The 23758-nt window shown below is 40.0% G+C and overlaps 1 protein-coding gene across 7 annotated transcripts in view; it reads left to right on the forward strand.

The window, feature by feature from the left end:
- CACNA2D1 (calcium voltage-gated channel auxiliary subunit alpha2delta 1) overlaps positions 1-23758 on the forward strand; it is a 540926-nt gene that overhangs the window by 384075 nt on the left and 133093 nt on the right. For all 7 annotated transcript variants that reach the window (XM_073000730.2, XM_078394287.1, XM_073000729.2 and 4 more), the window contains one exon: positions 21289-21358. In XM_073000730.2, the coding sequence (XP_072856831.1) occupies positions 21289-21358 (70 nt within the window). The remainder of the gene's footprint in view (positions 1-21288; positions 21359-23758) is intronic.

A 23758-nucleotide genomic window follows, 5' to 3' on the forward strand; every position in this document is an offset into this window, starting at 1 on the left:
AACCATTGTCCTTACAGAGGCTTTCTGAGTTTGTCTCTGAGATCTGATTTTTTTTTTTTTTTTGCAACACATATTGCAAATGGTGCATGGCATCTGTATTTCTTTCCTTATCTTTCCCAAATAATGGTCCACTTAAAAAAATATTTTGCTAGGACTTATAAAAAGTTTCTTCGCAATCATTTTAAACCCACTAATTAACTGGTAGCCAAATTTAAAATCTGTGATTACAACTTCAGTTGATCCTTTTGCACTATTCTCATGGATCCCATGAAATGGCTTCGGAGTCATGGTTCCTCTGTTACAGAGTGGTTTGCCACTTCCCCAAGATTCATTCCCAGATGATTGTAGGGATGAATCACACCACTGTTATGTGGGTGAGTGTGTGTTATATTATACTTTGGAATGGAGAACTTGTGAGGTTGGTTCTGGTACTCTCTGCTTTGAATATCCATCTGCCCACAAGGCACCTTACCTGAATTTAACAATAAATTAAGTGATGTGCCCTGTCTTGAAATTCTGTGACTAAGGCTGTCCCGAGATGCATGGATTCACCTCCCCCCCCCTTTTTCCCCCTCAAGGAAAAGAGATAAGAAGCACTTGCTCTTTATTTTATACTGTTTGCAGTTGCTTCTTAACATCCAGTTCAAGTAAATTGTGGTTTGTTTGATCTACAGACCAGGGAAAGCAAACCAGGATCAGACTGCATTTTGATACCTTGGGCTTATTTGCTCTGTTTTGTTTTTAAATACAGCTCACTGTGAAGTCCAGAGGCAGGGAATGGAGTGTGTTTTAAATCAGAAGCAGATGCCTCCTATTTCTTTATGTGAGGCATGGGAAATGGGCAGAGAAGGAGGTGATGGGGAGAATGGGAGCCCAGTGATTCTCATGGTCAAGGAGCTTCGGTTGCACCTGAACCCATGTGCCACACTTGAAATTTGTGTACAATATACCGGCCATATGAAGCAATAAGTTAACACATTTTAATTTAGGGCAGGCAAGCATTTAATGTTATTTCATGCCCAGCAGCTCACATGCCCTTGACTTGGCCGTAGGCATCAAAGTCTTTCTCATTCAGTTATCTGAACTGGCATATGTAATATATATTCATCACCCATAGCAACCACATATCAATCAAATGAGTTTGACAGTGTTCATGTTTTGTCCAATAAAATAGGTTCTGAAAAAACTAAAGGGCCATGTTTGTCTCAGTGTGTTTTATAAAATGCCAGGAGAACTGTATTGCCCAGAAAGGGGGGGGGGAGAGACCTAAAATCTGTGCTAGGGCAATATCTTCATTAGGTTAACATAAAAGTCACAAAATACTGTGCAAGCGTTTGAATTGTCTGGAACTTTCCATTCAGCAAGAAGACAACGTGATGATGTAAATACAGTGATGGGAGGCAGATCCTGATCTTCAAGACATGGAGTCTGCAGTGGCAGACGATCAAAGGAAGCCTTACCAAATATTGGAGTGGTTTTGGGATTTATTTATTTATTTATTTATTTATTTATTTATTTATTTAATATCCTGCCCATCTGGTCTATATGACCACTCTAGGCGGCTACCAGGGACCCTTTCAAGAGTTGGAAGGGAGGAAATGAGAACAGGCAGACAATCACTGACAAATCAAATACAACTGTTGCCCATCTCATTTATTTTGTACAAAACATGAAGTTCCTTGTTTGGCAGAAAATAATAGTGGGGGGAAAACAAAACCCCAAAATGTTTGACTAAATAAAAGTGGAAAATAAAAAGAAGCCAAAGTGAGTAGCTTTGTTTTAGTGTTTGGATAATGTAATCAGAGTTTCTTATGATATAAATCATATCTCACTACTGAATAGGTAAATGCGGTATTATTTTCTCTCTTTCTCTCTCCCTCTCTCCCTGTTTCTCACTCTGTATATGAAGTTAAACTTCCTTCCTTCTGCTACAGTAGTGAATTAGAAAGTTCTGGCTTTCAAGTCATAATAAATAAAATCAAGTTCTAAAGGAAAACATTTGCTTTCAGCCAGTTTTCCTTGTTTTGGAACAAATATTAATGTTTTTCTGAGATTCATATTGACTTTATTATTACTGTTGCTGCTGCTGCTGCTGCTGCTGCTGTTGTTGTTGTTACTACTACTACTACTACTACTACTACTACTACTACTACTACTACAGAAAACATACAAAAAGTTTTCTTTTTAATTGCCATTACAGCACCAACTATGGATTATTTTGTTTCCATGGTTTTCTCTATTCACATATTCTTAACATTTTACATATCTACATGAAGTCAGTTGAGCTAGCTGTAAACAATTGAGATAAATTACACTTCAATTTAAGGAACATAAAGAAAACTGCCAGGTTGCAATCTAGCTCCATAGGTGGGTTGAGGAAAAGAAAATAATCAATAAATGAAGAAAAATCTGCATTCTCTTGCAGTTCCAAGAAAGGTAGGGATGGAAAAAGAAAGAATGAGAGAAAGGGCATCCTTTTGTTGAGTAGCCAGCCTGTTTGACAAACATGCCACGGGTCTTATTTTTTTAATGGCATTAATTTGAAGAATGATTTTGGGATTTTATTTACTTAGTTATTGTTTATTTATGAATAAAGAATGAATGTTGTTGTGACCCATGCATATTTTCAATAAATAATTTCAAATTTGGCATATGGGATACTGTATACGTTGTGTACCACATATGTGTATGCTGCTTTCTTTATTGCACACATATTTAGCAATCAACTGAACAGATTAACAGTAAACAAAGAAATACCACCAACTGAGGAAGAAGAGAGAAAGGGAGACGTCTGCAGAGAGGCTCTTTGAATTCAAAAGCTGGAAGGAATGGTTGCTGTTGCTGGATAAATAGAGAATCACCCCAGCCCATAAAAGTCCTTCCAAGTCACTCAAACTACAGACAGTATGTGAGGTTGCAGATAAAACTCCAATAATTAAAACAAATGATATGTGATTAGCACTGCTTTTCCTTTGGCGGATATTTTTCCTCAGAAATTCTTGTCTCAACGACTGGGCTAGCCAATTAAGCACATGTATATCTTACATGGGGACGTGGTGGCGCTGTGGGCTAAACCACAGAAGCCTGTGCTGCAGGGTCAGAAGATCAGCAGTCGCAAGATCGAATCCACGCAATGGAGTGAGCTCCTGTCACTTTGTCCCAGCTCCTCGCCAACCTAGCAGTTCAAAAGCATGCCAATGCAAGTAGATAAATAGGGACCACCTGGTGGGAAGGTAAAATGGTATTTCCTAGTCACACTGGCCGCGTGGCAATGGAAACTGTCTTTGGACAAGCACTGGCTCTACAGCTTGAAAACGGGATGAGCACCGCCCCCTAGAGTCAGATGCGACTGGACTAAAAATGTCAAGGGGAACCTTTACTTATATCTTACAGTAACCAATCATGGAGGCATGCAAATTGAGCCAGTGCTTATCTTTTAATGACAAATCACAAAACACAGTTGTCATTTGAGGGAGCACAATTTATAAATACCTACTCCTGCCTAGGGTGGTCGCAAGACCAGATAGGTGGGATATAAATAAATAAATAAATAAATAAATAAATAAATAAATAAACAAATAAATAAATAAATAAACAAACAAACAAACAAACATCATGTAGTTTGATCTCCACAAAGAATAAAATGGAGAAGAAAAACTACGTGAAATACTGCATGTGGCTTTCTCTTCCTATTTTTTGTTTTGTTTTGTTTTGTTTTGTTCCTGCCAATGTGTTTGGAGTGGTTTAAAATGAACTTTGGTTCTCATGGAGAATTGATTGTGAAAGGTTCTTTCTCTCTTGTGCCTTTTACATTAGGTATCACATTGTGCTTATCCATCTTTTTGTGTCCTGCTAATTGGATTACAGCTGCACACAGTTTATCAGTTTTGTCTTGCAAATCAATTGCAATGGATGGCTGGAATAGATCATGAGAAAAAAAATATGTTCCTTTGTGTTAGTTTGTGGTTGGCTGCTGGGTAGAATGATAAAGTGGTATCCCCCCCCCCCTGCCAAGCTTCCTCCACCCCGTGGACTAATTGTACTTCAGATTAAATGGAAGTCAGACTCTACTCCTGAGTTTGTCCTTTTTCTCTGATGCAAATTCTGGTCATTAATGCTTCAACAGCTTTCATTTTTCACAGCATACATTGTCTCATGGCCTAAATATTGCTGCTATCAGTAACTGTGGTATAGGAGCTTAGTTTGTTAACAGAGTAAAACTGGGCAGGAGATTTCAGCCCCACCTCAGACCAAGGTGACCATTAGTGATCCTGTATTGTAGGGCAGCAATGACCATTTCCCTAACAGGCCAAATTTCCAAAGCTTGCAGAGAAAGGTGGAATGAAAAGAGAGACATGGAAACCAATGATGATGATGATGATGATGATGATGATGATGATGATGATGATGATGATGATGATGATGATAATAATAATAATAATAATAATAATAATAATAATAATAATAATAATAATAATAATAATAATGTATATTGCCTATATCATGAAAACATTACTCCTTAATTTGTTACATCATAAATCAATTTTGCTTCTCCCGCTTGAAATCAAGGTTGTGAAAAAGTTTGAATCTCGATTTTAGTTGCCTTCACCCAAATCCCATCTGAATTTTTGTCCCATCCTTTGCTTCCATCAGGTTGTGCAACTTTCCTCCTTTGCCCCATTTGCAAATGTGCACAAGTTTTTCTCATACACTTTCCATAACGTGAAGCATGTCTTAATGTGCTTTTTCTTATGCATACATTTTTGTACACATTTTCTCCACTGGCTAAAGTGACAATGAGTATTTTTCTGTTTTGTACACAATTCAGTTTGCATTGATACACATGATTTCATATGTATGAAATGTCCTGCAAATTTCCAAACTACCCGAAATTCTGAGGAAATGGGCAGATGATTTGCAGGGATTCTTTGAAGGTTCAAAGTGGATAACTTTGGGGGGAAATATCAAAAACATTCATTTCTAGCCCTACTTGTCTTGTGTTGCCTTTACCAGGAAAGATCAGCTGTTGAGCTCAGAGCCAGACCAATCCAAGAGCAGTTTGGACAAAAATTAACAATGTTAACTTACCACAAGTGTAATACAAAGAATATTCCCCCCCACTCCCCAAAAAAGCATTGTGACGTTTGTTTCCATTATCTTTTATCTAAGACCAATAATGCAGTATGCCTTGAATCTATGGAAGAAACTAAATGAGTGGTATATTGTGCTTGTTTTGACATATAAAGCAAGTTCATAGTGGGATTACTTGAAAGAGAATCAGAAAGGGGTGTTCCGTGGCCTAAGCAGAAATCTGCTTGCACATTATCAAAATGAACCCTTTAATTCTAGATAGTGCAAATGTGGGGAGCGAGGGGGGTATAAAAGTTTTATATTCCATTATATTTCTTGAGGCTACAATCCCATAGTAACACATTTAGGAGTAAATGCTATTGAAATAAAGGGGGCAAATTTCTGAATTAACATGTATAAGACTGCAGTGCACAGCGCCTGTTCTTAAACAGAGAAATAGCGTCTGGATGTCATTTAGATTACTAGTTTTAATGTTTGTAGGGTATAATAATTGTCATGCGTGTCTGCAAGGGAAGACTTGACCCTTCCTGAAACTTAAATATGTGATTTTTAAAAAATTGTACAGAGATAGGCACACTGTGCTACAGTGGTATAAACCGTGCACTTGGATTATACACCTCCTGGAGAAATTCTCATAGACACTCTTGATTACTCTTTGCAAGGGATGGGTTCATAATAGATTAACAGCCCTGTTGCCTGTTCTTTGCCCTGTAAAGGCAAACTAGATGTATGCATATGGATCTAATAAGTTTAGCATTGTGGTTGACAGTCTTAAAAACTGTGTCCGTTAGTTATACGCAAAACATTTAGCAGGGCTATTTTTTATGCATTTTGAGTATGTACACAGCCAGAATATCTTTGTCTATAACCCAGTGAACCAGGAAGCAGGCAGTAGCACAGTTTGCACGATACAGGTAACAGTGCAATCTTAACTTTGTGCGATAACCATCTGCAGAGACCCTCCTGACCACATGTGCCACAAAATCCTGCTGTACAACAGATCAGCACCTATGCTTTAAAGCAGTGGTTCTTAACCTTTGTTACTCGGATGTTTTTGAACTGCAACTCCCAGAAACCCCAGCCAGCACAGTTGGTGGTGAAGGCTTCTGGGAGTTGCAGTCCAAAACTCCTGAGTAACCCGAGGTTAAGAACCAGTGCTTTAAAGAACTGTGAATAGTATTAATTGAAACAGAGTTTTCAGTTTTGACAGTTGACAAAGTGCTGGCTGATGTTGTAAACAGGTTGTGTCTTCATGGATGACTCCCCTCAACTTTGCTTTAGCTTTATCTGCATACAGCGAGATCTGTTGGAGTTTACCTCACAAAATGGCTGATTTGTTTTAGTTTCTTGCTTACACCTGTAAAATAGAGCTGTGCTCACCTCACTCTTAGAAACTTTCAAGAGTTCGTGAATTACATTTTCGAGAAAGTTTGAACTAAAGCAAGAGTATGCTAGCAGAGTTTTATTCACCTTAAATTGGCTTCACTGTGTTGAAAAAAAAGGGGAGTGCCAAGTGGCTTTCAGTGGCTCTCAGAAAGCAAGGCTGTAAAATTAAACAAACAGGCAAACCACAGAGAAAAGAAACTATATGCAAAGGCAACCAACATGAATTAAATTTTAATAGATGCCAAAGGATGTTCCCTTTCTCATTCCTCACCAGCTTCTATTCTATTTCTTCTTAATTGCCAAGGTAATTTAGATTATAATTGTAAATCAATAGTTCATTATACAGCTATAGTAAGCAGCACATTTATTCTCCTGGTTCTCTAAGATTTGTTTAGTTGTGTATGGACTAGTATATTTTAATAGAGCCCTTGAGATCATCCAATCTCCTGGATTTCATTTCATTTTGGGTTTGTTCTTTTTTAATTCCCCAGACAGGTAACAATGGATAAAATCTTACTGGCAAATTCTGTCTGCATAACAGAAATTGTGCAGGCCTTGGCAGCAGGCTGCTCCTCAGTGGTGGTTATGTTCTTGAGTGTGCGCGTGATAGCACAGTCTGGCATGTGTGCATGAACACAACCAACACCACACATTAATAAGTGGCAATTTCCTGCCAAGACTTGCACAGTTTCCCTTACAAAACCCCAAATTGCCAATAAGATTTTGATCATTATATATGAAAGATCAAACATATTTTTTTAAAATAAATGTATTAAACTGCAGTTAACCTCGTCATAAGAGTTGATGATAATTTTCCTTTCATGAACTGGTTTCTTATGAACTTTAGGTTCCCTGCTCTTTTGTTCTTTCATTCCTTCCATGAATTCCATTACTGTTTCGATTCTTTTATTTCAATACGGGCATATCTTTTGAGAGTCAGTTTTGGATAATGTTGGAGTGCTGGATTGGGTTCACATCCCCTCTGAGCCGTGAAATCCACTCAGCCTGATATGTCTCATAGGGGCTGTTGTTCTGATGTCTGAGTGGGAAGGAGAGCCCCGAATGCTGTGTTTAGTGCCCGAGAGGAAAAGCAAGATATAAATGTAACTATTTATTTATTAAACAAACAAACAAACAAACAAACAAACAAACAAACAGGTCAATTAGTGCATGCATAGTGTCCATATAAAACAGTGGTACAATGATAGATAGATAGATAGATAGATAGATAGATAGATAGATAGATAGATAGATAGATAGATAGATAGATAGATAGATAGATAGATAGATAGATAGATAGATAGATAGATAGATAGATAGGCAGACAGGCAGACAGACAGGCAGACAGGCAGGCAGACAGGCAGACAGACAGACAACAGTATAATCAAACAACAACAAAATACGCCGAGTAGACATGGTCTAGAGGGGCGGGGTAAAAATCAAATAAATAAATAAATAAATAAATAAAAACAGACCATTACATTAATTCAGAAATGCAAGATGAAAGTGCCCACACAAACCCAAATGCCCTAATGTTTTTATTCTTATTTGTTTCTTTTATCCACCTCTATTTTTCTGTTAAATCTGACTGGCCCAACAATTGTGAGCTTCTTTTGCTCAAGTGCTGAGCTTTTGCTGCCTGCCTAGACAAATAAATAATGGATCAGCTTTGAAAATCAATTTATAATAAAATAAAACTCTGCCTCTCCAAATGAAAGCCTTGCTGTGCGCAGCTGCTCTTGTGTTAACTATTACTGGCAGGTAATAGGTTTGCCTCAATATTGGACTTACCAAAGAGAGTCATTACCCTGTAGCAAGTAATAGGAGGGTAGCTGACACAAAACTGTGCAAAATGCATCTGGCTCTTACCGAAAGTAGAGTTAAATGAAGGACCTTTGCTGGCTACATTTCTGAAAAGCTGATGTTTTCAGTTTTGCAACTAACATTCAAAGACCTCTTTGTAGGAGAGAAGAAATATGGAAGGGTCTGAAACAATGCAGGTAGGTTTATTGGAAGACATAACTGCATAGTCCCCCAGTTTAAATGCGGCCCAGGAATGCCAGTATTTTGATGCTAAGCCAGTTTTATGTATGATGTCCCTTTTGAAGTCTAGTAGCTGGCTTAGTGGGTGGGAATGGCAGAGCCAAGGAATGGGGATTCAGACAGGTTACAATGGGTCTTTTGTCTAGGGGCGCCACCAGCCAGCCTGTGTGGCCTTGGGCAAACACCACTGTCCTGGAGTGAGATCACAAGGAAGGACTGGTATATCACTTCTGAGGACTATTTTTTCTTGGAAGTTTCATTGTAAGACAGAACTAACTTGACAATGCATTGTTACTGTTGTTGTTGTCCCCAACAATTGTATGTACGGCTTCTCTGCTTTCAAATAAAAACAAGTCTCCATTCCTTGCAGAACCCAAAATAAAAGATAAAATATTATATCCAATAGGCTTATGGAAAGGGAGACTGCTATCATGTTTATTTTTGAAATGTATTAGTACAGTTTATTAATCACCCTCTAGCTTATAGTTCTTAATAAAAACAAACATGATCCAAACTTCATATAAGGATGGCAATATATTATAGAATGGCAATATTTTATAAACCATCCTGCCAACTTCACCCTGTCAGAACAACTAAGCAGCTCACATCCACCAAAGCAGAAGAAAGGTTCTGGTGTTAGATGCATCTTTTATTCCTCTTGGCATATCATTACTATAAATCATTATTACAGTCTTATCTCATTTTTATCAGTTTAGGACCTGCAACTTCCTACATCTACTACTATAAATTGGTGGGAATGATATTTTTAAAAGTAGTGTCGTTTTTTTCTGATAGAATCCAAACATACCAGTCTCAATAGGAATAGATATTCAAAGGATCCTCTGTGAAAAGGAATGACTCTTAAACCAGGTGAATGTAGAGATAATACATTTTGATTCTCTCATTGATAAAGACTAGATCCCTACAGTAATTGGATGTTTAAATAGCTATAAATAGAGGAAACTCATGTTTCAGTAGCGCTGTTACGTGGAAAATACAAGGGAAAGACACAAAAACAAGCAGAATGATGCAATTACTTATTTATTTATTTTTATTTACTGCACTTTTATGCCACCTTTCCCCCAGCTATGAGACTCATTACCCACACTTATTTCCAGTTTGGATTTTTTTAAGCTATGAGAAATTCTGACATGGCTAAAATTATAGATCCATTTGACAAGCCATTTGTGTGAAACAGCTCCCAGTTGGGGTGATTTCAGCAGTGCTATTACAATGCCCCAAGAAGAGTTATTGTTGACTTAGAGTCAAATCTATTGAGAGCCATATCACACAATATTTATTTATTTATTTATTTATTTATTTATTTATTTATTTATTTATTTATTTATTTATTTATTTATTTATTTATTTATTTATTTATATCCCGCCTATCTGGTCGTGTCAGGACCACTCTAGGCGGCTAACAACATTAAAAGATAATACAATAAATATACGTATAAACAATTTTACATAACAGAAATACTGAACAGAATGGGAGAGCTGAAGGAGGGGGGGAAGAGGGTGTCAGGAGTTATCTGGTGGGAAGGCCTGCCTAAACATCCATGTTTTTAATTGATTCTTAAAAATACCCAGCGAGGGGGCCACGCGAATCTCAGGAGGTAAGTTGTTCCAGAGGCGAGGAGCCACCGCCGAGAAGGCCCGATTTCTGGTCTTCTCCTTCCGGGCCTCCCTCGGCGTTAGGCTCCTCAGCCTCACCTCCTGGCTCGCACGAGTGACACGGGTAGCTCTTGGCGGGAGAAGGCGTTCCGCCAAGTATCGAGGTCCTAAACCATTTAGGGCTTTATATGTGAGCATCAACACTTTGAAGTCGATGCGGAATCGGATGGGCAGTCAATGCAATGTGGCCAGAGTGGGTGAGATATGTTGGTATTTTCTCACTCCACTGAGTAATCTGGCCGCCGCATTCTGCACCACCTGCAGTTTCCGCAGCAACCTCAAAGGTAGCCCCACGTAGAGCGCATTACAGTAGTCTAATCTTGAGATTACGAGTGCATGCACCAAAGTAGTGAGCGTGCCAACATCAAGGTAGGACCGCAGCTGGGCTATCCGCCTAAGATGAAAAAAGGTGGTATGGACCACAGACACCACCTGGGATTCTATAGTGAGCGCTGGGTCCAGATGGATCCCCAAGCTGCGGACCCCATCCTTGGTGGGCAGGGTCACCCCCCCCGAAAAAGAGGGAGTTTCCCAAATCCCCAGTTGTCGGGGTGCGCACCCTTAGTACCTCCGTCTTGTCCGGGTTCAGCCTCAGCCCGTTCTCCTGCATCCATTCCTGTACGGCCTCCAGGCTTCTCATCTACAGCTGTGCTGATCCACTTTTGTTTTACATGTGAACACTGATACAGTTTTAATTCATGAATTAGGTTATAGAACTTTTGGGCTGCCCCCTCCATTCTTGCCCTTTGCCAGCTCAAATCTACATGCATCTATATTTTCTGTGTGCACTTGAATGATTTTTTTTCTTGAAAGGCTTCAGACAGATCAGTACAGGCTAACACTGGGCATCCTTGTTGTTATTTGTTATGTGCCATCAAGTTGTCTTCATGGTGACCCCATTAATTAAGTTCTTCTTCATGGCCTCTGTGAATGCACACTAATGTGTTACGTCTGCACATGCGCAGTGGTCTCGGAAGATTCTGGAGCTAAAGACCAATGCTAGGATTGCCCCCCGCAGCCCGCATGGTCCGCCCATCCTAGCGGTTACCTTAGTTCAATTTTTCCGCTGCATGAAGAGGTCTTCTTTGGAGCTCTCTTGCCGGACCTTGGAAATTCGTCGTCGCTAGGAAGAGATTTTACAGTTAGTCGTTCCTCTGTTTTCTCCCTCATCCCCCCATTCCGTTTATGGCCCCGAAGGTGTCCTTTAAGAGCTGCCCATCTTGCTGCAAGAAATTTCCTACTACAGACGGACACAAGTTGTGTTTATTCTGTTTGGCCGAATCCCACCAGCCCCATTCTTGCGCCCACTGCAAAACTTTTACCAGACAAGCTCTTAAGCTTAGGGAGCAGCATTTGCAAGCAGCTCTGTGGGAAAAATCTCTAGAGCCGCCAGGAATGGAGCCTGCTTTGCCTCCCTCAAAACCCTCGGCTTCTCCCTCGGTGCCTTTTTCCCTCGCCCAGGCTAAAACATCTAAGCCTAAACCTGCTACTGCTGCCGAATCCAAACCTAAGGCTAAGTCAGCAGGGAAACAAAAGAAAGCTAAATCTCCCCCGAGAAAGAAGCCAGCTCTTCATGCTGAGTCCAGCTCGGGAGACATTATTAATATCTCCACTCCGGTTCGCGAGGAACCATCTTCGCCACTGCTCGCACTGCCCTCACCCCGAACAGAGGCTGAACCAGATGAGCATTCGGTGGTTTCATCACTACCGGCAAGCCCTGTATCTCAGCCCGATGCACCATCCTCGGGCTCAGGGTCTCACCATTCTCCTGATCCTTCTACTATTAAAAAGAAAACACTAAAACAAAACACCTTTATTTGCCAGTCCCTGGAGATTCACAGCTTTCGGACAAGCTGAGGCTGAAGGTCTCCAAAGGCTCTCGATCCCATGACCGTGGATCCAAGCATTCCAAAAGCCTTAAAGCCTCCAAGGCCTACTGACATAAGCAATATCTTTGTGCCCTAGCTCTAAAACAGGATGTACTAGGGTGCTGACCACCGCAGACCATGTACTCATGCCAGAAATGACACCCCTTATGCAAGCATGTGCCTTTGGTGTTATAATCCCAACAGAAAAAACAGGGTTGAACCACTTGCCCCATGCCCGCACAGGAGCTCACATTCATATCCTGTTTACTGATATGGTGACCACTGTCAAACCTATCTCCATGGTTAGGCCTGGCTGGGTCATAACCTGCAGCCAAAGGCCTGGCAAAGGCTCATCCCTTATTGAATTTGGAGGAATCGCACTGCGTATATGGAATGATTCATCATATGTCAACCACGACTGAACTGCAAAATCTACCTATGCCCTTCCAGGGCTGAACTCTCACAATCACCCCCACATAAATTAAGAAACCTGGTAACCAGTTGCCCCAGGTCCTGTCTGGCCTACATCTTCTGTGTATTTCCTTTTCCCTATCATCCTCCTTATCAACTTCTTTCTTATCTTGTTTTTCTATTAAGAAGTTCAAAAGGGTCCACATTTTTTTCTTTCCAATTTTTTTCCTTTGTCACCAGTGTAAGGTGGTCTCCCAGAGGCATGGCATGGTCCCCAAAAGGCAATGCATTCAAGGGCACTGTGTTATAGCCCGTATCCGGAACTGACAGATATGGCCAAACACCTACACCAGCCACAGGACCTGAAAATGCAGGGGAAAACCCTTCTGCAGATGGGGAAGCCCAACTAGCTACTAGCACTCGGCCATTGGGTACTTGCAGCACACAGAACCTGCACGCCTGGTACTGCATGAACTGGAGTGCTGAACTGGCCACTAAATGGCCAAGGCTAAGTTGGCATTGGTGTAAAAGTGTTGTGTGCATCCTCAAATTCACACGTGATGTCTGATGCTGATGATGCGCTGTCATCCACACATATGTCTTCCTCTCCCTCATCACACCATCTCTGCCTCGTAGGGGCTGGCATTCCCAGTTCTGATGGTCTAATACAGTATCTTGCTTTATTTCTCGCCCCCACTCTGTGACAAAACCACTGAAGCATCAGCCCCCTTTTTAGACGGCTGTATAGCTGCATGATCCTCCTCTAAGGCAGAAAAAAGGGATAATAAATTTTCTGCCAGCTCCTTAAGTTTAGCCTTCCTGTGGCTCCTGACTTCCCTGGCAGAACATCGAAGTTGAGGCACCCTTATTGGCGAGGCTTGCTGAGTTGTTCTCTCAGCCTCCAATGCTGCAATCTTTTCCTGCAATTGCTGCCATATTGGCCACATTTCTTCATCTGAAGATGATTGAGGTGGGGAAAATTGGGGGGGCACCCTATTTTTGACAGGCTGCTTGCCTTTTTGTTCCCCTGCCCCTTTCTTGAGGCCATCCTGGCTCCCGAATTCAAGACCTGGACCCTAAATACCCGCACACTGCAGACCCATGTTACCTTGCTATATAATCTTTACCTGAATACCTCACACTGTATAATATTTGAATAATGCTTTTATTGATAAAATTCTGTATAGGTTTTACTCCTGAAACTTGGAGCCTAATTACTGCCCAATCAGTCTCACGATTAATAAAAATTTAGCGCAGACACCTCCTAGCGGCAGAAACTACCTATCAAATTCCAGCTAATAGCCCAAATAATGCCAGCCTCCCAGTATAATTACTCCATATAAGAACTGCTAAATGAAGGCTGCTCTACAGCTGAATTATTAGACCAGCAATCCAATTCTATTTATTCAATCCTTGTAAATATTTAAATATAATCAAGATTTGCACTATAATGAATTATTTAATATTTAATATTCAATCAATTTACCATAAAACCAAGCTTAGAAACAGCCAATTAATAAAATTTAATCTTATAATGAATCACCTAATTAATATTTAAAGTAAAACAGCTTATCTAACAACTAAAATTATCAACCACTTACTTAAAGGAGTGTAGAAAAGGCATAGAACACCCCCACTCTGACTTAAAACACTAACCAGGAATGAAACCAATGAATTAGAACCACAATCTTAACGGTAATAATTTAACACTGCACTAAAAATAGTCAAACTCAATGTACTATTATAATATGGGGAGGGGTTGGTTATGTATGCCTGCAAACCATCTGCTTCCCTTAATATAAAAGCCCCTTAACTGCTCTTATCCTATCTCTTCCTTACTCTTTTCCTCTTTTTTTGGAATGGACTATCCCAATGTTTCCGACTCCCCTTTGCTTGAAAACCCAGTGGGCGAGCAAGCCCGGCGTAACGGCCATGCTGCACCTCTCCACCACTCCTTTCCTGCCCCTCCCCTTCCTTTTTTAAAAGTAAATCAAGATATTGTCAGGCTATCGACCCATGAGGCCCGAGCCGAGGCTCAACAAGCAAATTGCCAACGCAAACCCCCTGTCCAAAATGGCAACCGATCACCAGTGATGCAGCTAGAAAATATCCTCCCAGCTGCAGCATTCCATCCTCCTTCTCTGGATGCCGAAAAGGAAGAGGCTGCAGGTAGGAAGAGCTTATCCTTAAATATGCTCCTCCCCCATGTGTTCAAAAGCTACTCTTGCAAGACCTGCTTGTCTCACGCTATCCCAGGAATGGGATAATGGTGGCCTGCACTGCCGAAGAGCTCAACAGCGGCCCGGGCAACTTTGCCAAGTTTTAAGGCACCATGTCTTCCCTCATTTTTTTTTTACTTTTATAGATACTTTTGGCCACTAGACGGTGGAAGGCAGCTGTCTGCTAAGCTCTCTTGTAATAATAGTGTATTTTTTTAAAATGAAGTAATAGTCATGGGAGCAGGTGTGATCCTCTAAGGCCCATGGATGAGCTTGTGCAGCCCCCATAGTTGTAAATATTGTCTACCCAACATTAGTAGATTGGTTTTTCAAAGTGGTTCAGTTACCATTCCTATTTAACAGGAAAAAATGTTGCAGAGTTTTGCATTTCTGGTAAAATTCTCTTTTTGCTACATAGCAGCAGTACAGAGAAGGAGAATAGCTACAAATCCTCCAGAGTCTACTACCCCTTTCTCATTAACTGGCAGTTAAAGTTTCAATAACACATTCTGAGAGATTTGTGGAAAAAAGAATAAATAACACATTTCTTTACTTATAATTGCTTGAAAAATTACAGATGTGTGTACTGCTTTCTTTACTGCATATTAAACAGATCAACAGCAACAAACAATTTCCACTAACTGACAAAAGAGAGGAATAGAATGCACAGTATTGAATTCAAAAGCCAGAAGGAATAAATAACCGCCCAAGCACAGAAAAGTGTCCCCCTAGTCACTCAAACTATGAACAGCAGGCAAGGTAGTATATAAAACTCCAACAAAAAATTACTCAGCTACCTAAACATTGATAGAACATTGATTCATGTTGTTGTCATGGTGGTGAGCCGTGTCTGTGAGAGAAGGTAGAGTGGAATTACAGTCTGCAAGGTATTCCTGAGGTGAACATTGATAACAATGGAAACTACTGGGAAATGACATGTTTATATTAAGCTAATCAGAACCATGAATCACAGATCTGTGTTCAAATCTGAAAAAAATTCATTAAGTGTAACATATATGCATATGAAAAGCAAGAAAACTAATATGGAGCTTTTTCTGTGTTTCTGTTGTGTCTCCCATCATCCTTAGAGACTATGAAGCTGGTCAGTTTCCCTTGTTAAATGGGACTCTGACATCCCTATGCGATTTAATCCCACACCACTCTAGTAACATAACATTAATGCTTGTCGCAAAAAACAGATTAAATTACTTTGCAATAAATCAGACCGTAGTGCTTCTTGTTGAGTGTTAATAACAAAGAGTCTTGTGCAAGGTTCTCTCTAAAATGTGCGGTTGTCCGCGGACAACTAGGACCCCCCCTCTGTGCAACGTTCCTCCTCTTCCACTCATAAACAGCAATCATTTCCAACCCCTTTGGTTCTAGTCATGACCGAATCCTGCGTAGGGGGTGGAGTTGCATGCATGGGGAATGGAGTGGTAGAATATACCAGATGGGCGAGATATAAATCGAACAAATAAAATAAAATAAAATAAAATAAAATAAAATAAAATAAAATAAAATAAATAAAAATGGAGCCCCACCCAGTTGGACTGAAAATTAGAGGAATGTTGGTCTTGTAGTATCGTGATAGCTTAAAACTTTGTTGTGGTATAACTTTTCAGAGACTGGAGACTACTGTATAAGATGCAAAAATATTGTTTTGTGTTACAACTTAATATATCCACACACATGGTTGTGGGAGACAAGTGAAACTTGAGGGCAGTGAAATTCAGTAAAACCTGAAAACCATGATTAGGATATTCTCCGTAACTATTCATGCAGCACTGTCTGGTGGTAACACAAACACCTTTACATTGGTAAGCTGAATAATATGTTGTGTGATTTTCTTTGAACATCAATAATGACAACAAAAAGTACATGTTCCTACTCAAATCCAAGCCCTACCTGGAAATAATGGAGACTGATACTAGGACTCTGGCTCAGCTGAAGCTTGCTTATGCTTTTCTGCTCCCTGTACTAGACTATTTTGGGGAAGTTCTGAGCAAATCAAAAGTCCCCTGCAGTTATACAAGGAAGAATAATTTGCTCAGAAACCATCACAATGACAGGGCTTTTCTTTTTCTTCTTAACTTTCCGACCAGTCTGGACCATTGAGGGCCATTGGAGGCCTGAGGAATGAAGATACAATCATTTAATCTCATCAATAGGCACATTATACCCTACACTATAGGTTTTCATTTGAGAGAATTAGTAAGTGTAATTATCTTATAAATAAAACAGGAGAAGGGCATAATATAAGCCATGAAGTTACAGTTTTACTAGATTTATTTCTTTTATTACATTACTTTTCCTTAATGAAACTGGAATTTATGAGGAGACATAATAATTCTGTATATTTTTGGTGAAAGAGCAAAAGCAAATATAAAAAAAACATTGATTTATATGCCATCAAAATCTAATTAAATATAGTCAACACTGAACAAATCTAGAAACTGGAGCTTGATTTAGTCACACATTTATGTTCCCTTTCTTTATTATTATTCTTAAAGTCTCACTTTAAATTTCTCCCACTTGGGGAAGAAAAAAGACCTTTAAGATTGTAATCCAATGCACTCTTCCAAACAGCCATGTTAATTAAACCCATTGAGATTTGCAAGTGTTGGACTGGGATAAATGTCTTCAACATGAGGCGCATGATGCCGAGATCTCCATGTATGCTTAGGGATAGGAAAAAAATTAGTTAGGCTTGCTCTTCCATCTCAAATTAACAGAAGAAACCCAATTCATACTTCTTAAATATTATGATGCAGTTCACAGACTGAAAAACATCATGCAAAATTATGTATATTGAGGAAGAGCACTAACAAAAATGTGTATATCAGGAAAAACTGAACATGAAAAGTACCCAATATTAGGGGGATTAATTCACAGATACAGTGGTTCCCCGCATGATACTGATAATCCATTCCATGGTTGTTTAGCGCAATCATCGTCATGTGAAACCATTTCCCCATTCGAATGCATTGAAACCCATATAATGCATTCCAATGGGGAAAATACCTCATCATTTTGTGAAGATCGCCCATAGGGTAGCCATTTTGTGAGTGCCGATCAGCTGTTTTAAATTGCTGTCTTGTGAAAAACTCACCCGAAAACACTTGTTTTGAGAAGATCAAGCCACCAATCAGCTGTTTAAATCATCGTCTTGCGAATAAACGGTCCGCGAAGCACAGACCAAATCATCGTTCAGTGAAATTCCCCCATAGAAATCACTGTTTTGCAAAGCAAAATGGTGGATGCAAAACGGCGTCGACATACAGATTCATCGTTTTGAGGGGTAATCGTCTTGTGAGGTACCACTGTATAACCATTAGGAGTATATGAATATCAGAAAAAGTATATACAAAAAGATGAACATTAGGGAAAATAGAGTTACAGATTTTTATTCAGTTTACAAACAGATGTCGAAATGGGACAGGACAAACTTAGTATTGGAACAAATTAGAACTTGAGTGAAACCACAAGTGTCTCTGTGCAATTTCAGTTAGAGAAAGCACATTTGGCCACAGAGACCCACATCCTAGTTGCTTTTTGGTTGGACAACTCTAAAGCAACTCTGGGACTGCCCTTGAAAAGTATTTGAAACCTAGTGTGAAATCTTTCCTATTAATGTGTGGCCTCCAGTCAGACCAGATAAGATGCTAAGTAGCTTTTTCCATACTGACAGTTGGTGGGAGCAAATACTACAGTTATGTCTGAAAGACTACCTCTTCCCTTACGAGCTTGCCCGGAACTGGAGATCTTCTCTGGAGTTTCTGTTGTGTCACCAGAAATCCTGAGAGGTTATGAAATCAGTCAGAAGTTGCTACGTTCTTGTTCAGTTTCTGATGGGCAATTAGAACTATGCTGTTACGGCAGGGCTTTCCTTTTTAAAAACATTTTCATCTGTTTTAAACTGTGGCTGAAATCCAGTTTGTGTACATTTTGCAGCATAAGGCTGATCATGAGCCAGGACAATGTTTTGGAAATTAAATATTTTCTCCTCTGGTCCCAAGGCCCAAGCAGGTTCCAAGTACTTCCTTTCATTGTTTGGAACATGTGGAGGTTGAATGACGAGATAGGGAAACTTTTAATTTCCAAAAAAAATTAGCGCTGGCTAATGATGTCATAAGCTTTATGCCACAGAATTTAGGCAAACAAGATTTGAATGTTTTGTTTCTATTCTGGTTTTATACTGTTGGTTTTTGAGAGCTGGGTAAAAAGTGACATAATAACAACCACTGCCGCCACCACCACACTTGATTGATGCCTCCATCCCTGTGTATATGTGTATGCATAATCTAAGGTTGAAATTAGATGATACATTTAACACATCATTGGAACTGGGGTTCCCCAAACAGGTAAACAGACTATATATACCAGCATGTACTTGGTGTCTTTTTGCATATGAGCTTGCATTTCTGTTCTGATTGGTTATCAAAAGGGCTTTATTTGCAAGTCTGATTGCTTTGGCATGGAACACTGAAGTACTATGCTCCTGAAGGGAAAAAATGTGGTAATAGCAGGAAATACACAGTGCCCTTAATGTGTGATGTGACTTTATGTAATGAGGGATGCCACAAATTATTTTTATTCTCAGATTTTAATAACTGCAAAAGAAAAATACTTTCTGCATTGTGAAGATCACTTGCTTTGCAGCTAGCGAAGTGGCACGATCACAAATTGCTTTGAAGTAAGCAGTAAGCGTAGAGGAAATAATATCAGATCATATACTCAAGAGTGTTTTCCACCATAGTGTGTGTTTTACAGAGACTATTTCCAAGCTGACAGTGTTAAAGAGAATGAAACAAGGAGGACTATAAGGTGTCCCACTGAAGACTTCATTGTAAAATAAGTGTTTGTCCCAGTTAGGATGTTTTGTGGTGTTATAAAAGAACTAGTAGAGAAGCTATTCCTTTGTATGAAAACATTGAAATGAAGAAACTGTCCCTCTCTGACTTGTACTGAGAAATTGACATGACGCAGCTAGACACTACCTCCCTTACCAAGAGGCCTAGTACAGGCATTAGATTGGCCCTACTATTAAGCCACAATTCTTCTGAGTCATGGCCAGTTGAGTTTAGTAATGGAAATCTGATTGTGGTAATGGATTTTCCCAGAAGTCTGGTGGATATTATTCAGTCAGACCCTGCATTAGACTCTCTAACTGCCTATGTTACCGCTTTCCTTAGTATTAGAGCCACTGCATTTGGTCTGTGTCATTTTCAGCATAAAACACTTGGTTGTCTGACTGAAAATGTCCTATTCCAGTCTACTTTACTTCACTGACACCAAACGTCGCAATGTTTAAATGTCCCATTTCTTGCTTTACAGTTTCCAGTTTACCTTGATTCATACCTCTCATGTTCCATGTTTCAGTTGTATGTGCTATGCAGCATCAGACCTTCCTTTCACCTCTGCGCATTTCAGCCACTAGAAGGCCTTTTGGCTTTAATCTAGTTATTTCATTAGTGACAGCACTATTTGTAGTTGCCTTTTGCTCTTCTCCAGTAGCTGACCAAGTGCTTTCCAATCTGGGAATCACCTCCTCCAGCATTATCTCTTGTTTCATTTTGGACTGTCTCGTATAGGGTTTTCAGGATAAGAAACGTGCAGCAGTGTTTACCATTGCCTTCATCTGCACAGCTCTAATAAAAGTAAGCTTGAATGTCACTGCCTCTGAAAGATCCTCTCCCCAGGGCACCTTCAGCTATCACTGCTGCCCAGCAGCTGCCCTCCAGAAATTTCTCCATCCCATCACCATTGAAACAATCTATTCTCTTCTCATGTGGCCATTAGCTCTGAAGAAGGTGGGTGCATCTTAGTCTGGTGCCTCAGATGTGAACATTCTGCCTTGGGTGACCCTGTAAGGAGCCCAGGATCATAATGGAGTCCAGCCACCTGATGGCATTGTTGTCAGCTTCTCTGACCCACCCAGACCCCTTCACCATGTTAAGGTCTGCATCCAAGAAGGAGATATAATATGGTATACACATAAATATAGTTTACTTTAAACATCCTCCATTAATTTAAAGTACACATAAAGAACAGATTAGCATTACTCAGCTCAATTGACTGAGAAACAAACTGTGGACTGATACCATTGAGACTGTAGCCATTGAGCAAAAGTCCAGGCTGGGGACAATCTTCAGTCCTTTTTGCCAACAGGGAACAATCAACCATGCTGTTTATGAAACAACCCAATTATTTCCTTTGTTCCATTCAACCAGCAGGCCATTCCACAGGTCATTAATTCAGACCATCAGTGACATATCAGCAAGCCCAGGCCAGTTCATGTGTCCACAACCCTTCTATTTGTGTACCCCAAATATACTAAACCTGATTAATAGATACATATGATTGCAGCCAAAGACAATTACATCCCTTTGTCATTTGTCAAAATCCAAACAGCTATAGTTAGATGTTCTACAGCTATGCTTGTGATTATGATATCCAAGCTATTGTGATATTCATAAAATAATGTGGATCTGGTATTTAAAGTGTAATGCCTTTGAAATGTAAAGCCTTATTGAATTATTTGATGGTGCCATTCCCCTTGAATTATATTTATTGCATGTTTCTTTTATTTCCAGCATCCCCATGGGTGGATAAAAGCCGGACTCAGAACAAGATAGATCTGTATGACGTCCGTAGAAGACCATGGTATGCTTGAGTTGTGAGCCAGCCTAACTTATCCACAACCTGAAACAGTTAATCTTTTCTTATTCTTCTTTGTCTCCTTAAATATTCTTAGAAGATGAATCACAATTATGTCACCTTTGTTGAAGTTATGCCAAACAAAGAAGGTGTTGATTGTAAAATGTGTGTTTGTTAATTTCAGATGTCACAAAAAAGTAGTTTGTTTGTAGGCAATGGAACTAAATGGCTGACAAGATATTCTAACTTTCTTCTTTAATAATTATTGCAGTGGTAGGTTCTTTCAATATGTTTTTCAAGTGTGAGAAACGGGGAAAAGAGAGTGAGATAAAATGTTTGTGTTTGTGTCTCTTTTTATGGGGTCCCTACAACCAGATACACTGTGTATATAAACCTGTGACTAGAGGTGTGCCATTTGTGGTTTCCCTTTTTTGGACTCCGTGTCCCAGGAGTCTCCAGAAATACCCTCAGGCAGAATTCTGGAATTTCTAGCCCATGGACACACAGCTACATTTCACTAACCTGGAACAAGGTTTATATTCCAGGCCTGCTTGGCTGTCTCAGGCCTGCTGAACTGTAGTGTCACTGCCATTATAGATCTATAGATGACTCCTTCAAAGAACAAGACCTCAAACAAGTGGCCTGTGGGATATAGAGTACTGTACTGCACTCCATAAAGAAGTGATTGTGTCCCATTAAAGCTGACACAGAAATTATCTTTATGATGCTACATTGCTTTTGCTTTGTATTTCTCATGCATGCAGAAACAGTTTAACATACTTGTCTCTGAAAATAAGTGGGAAGGGGTTTATCTACAGCAATTGTACTAGTGCTGGATGGGGTGACACTCCCTCTGAAAATACAGATGTGCAGCTGGGGTGCTCCTGTATTCATCTCTGAGTCTGGATGTCAAGGTTTGGGTGGTGGCCAGGTGTGCATTTGCACAATTAAAACTAGTGTGCCAGCTGCGCCCATTCCTGGAGAGGTCTGATCTGGCCACCGTGACACATGCCTTAGTTACATCTCAGATGGGTTAGTGTAACACACTTACATGGGGCTGCTTCTGGAAACTTAGCAGATTCAAAACACAGCAGCCAGAGAGCTAACTGTCACAGGGATAACATAAGCCTCCAGTTACAGCAGCTCTATTTGCTGCCAATCTGTTTTTGGTCAGAATTCAAACTGTTGGTTCTAATCTAAAAAGCCCTAATTGGCTTGGACACCAGCTGTCTCGAGGACCCTGTCTCCTTTTATGAGCCTGCTGAAGTGTTAACATCATTAGGAGAGGCCTTCCTTTCAGTCCTGTCACCTTCATAGGTGTGTTTGGTGGGTATACAGGAGCAAGGCCTTCTCTGTTTCTGCTCCCAACCTTTGGAACTCCCTCCCACAAGAGGCTAGGTTGGCTGCATCTTTGCTTTTCCTTGTGCGAGCAAGCAAAAGACCTTTCTCTTCAGGCAAACTTTCCCTGGGTGACTGGCTGCCTGAACGGGGCTTTTAAATTACTGCTTTGAATGTGTTTTGGCGTTGCTTATGTTTTTTAAAGTTAGTATTTGTTTGATCCTTTTTTGTATTTGTGTATTCACTGTTGTTAGCTTTAATATTGTCTTTTAATGATGTAAGCAGCAGCCTTGAGTCCTTTTTAAAGAGAAAGGTGGAGTAATAATATTTTTAATAAATAAATAAGTGTTCCATCAGCCACTCAGGTGACTTCATTTTATTTCTTTTCTTATACCTGAGTTTGAGCTGAAAGTTGGAAAAGGTTTATAAGAGAATGAAAAACTCTTTCATGAAATACATGCTTTCCCCCTTTTCTTTATTAATCTCTGCTAAATAAAGCCTGTGTTAGTTTTGTTCAAATTTTACAAAACTCTGGCGAATGAGTTTTTCTTCTGGAAAACTTTAGTTTTATGGAGGGGAGCACACAATCTGTATGTGTTGTTCATGCAATGTCTGTCTGTGTGCATTTGTGTGTGGTGGGGAGAGAGGGAGCTGAATCAGAGGCAAACTAAATTTGACACTGGAGATTCTCACCGATCTTCTATGTTCTTCAGTCTTGTTAATTAGGAGATGCATGAGGCTGCTTTGAAGTTTGGAAAATGGTGCTCTGGGAGAAGGAAAGAGAGGTTTTTAATTCCCCCCTCTCTAATCCTTCAATTAGCAGCTCTGTGGGGGGTGGGGTGAAGCAATTTAAATTGGAGAAAGAACACAGGAGGCAAAGAGTTGAGCGCTCTTTTCCAGAAAGCCACTTTCTCAATCTGCAAAATCACTTTGTGGGCCTGTTAATTAGAAAACAAAGCAAACAAACAAGCCCCCCCTCCTGCAACACAGCTGCTAATCAGAAATTTTCTGCATCACATGTAGTTTGGAGCTTAAGATACATAGGTGGATTTGTAGTGGCGGATTTTT

The sequence above is a fragment of the Pogona vitticeps genome, chromosome 5 (genome assembly GCF_051106095.1).
Source record: "Pogona vitticeps strain Pit_001003342236 chromosome 5, PviZW2.1, whole genome shotgun sequence".
Lineage (NCBI taxonomy): Eukaryota > Metazoa > Chordata > Lepidosauria > Squamata > Agamidae > Pogona > Pogona vitticeps.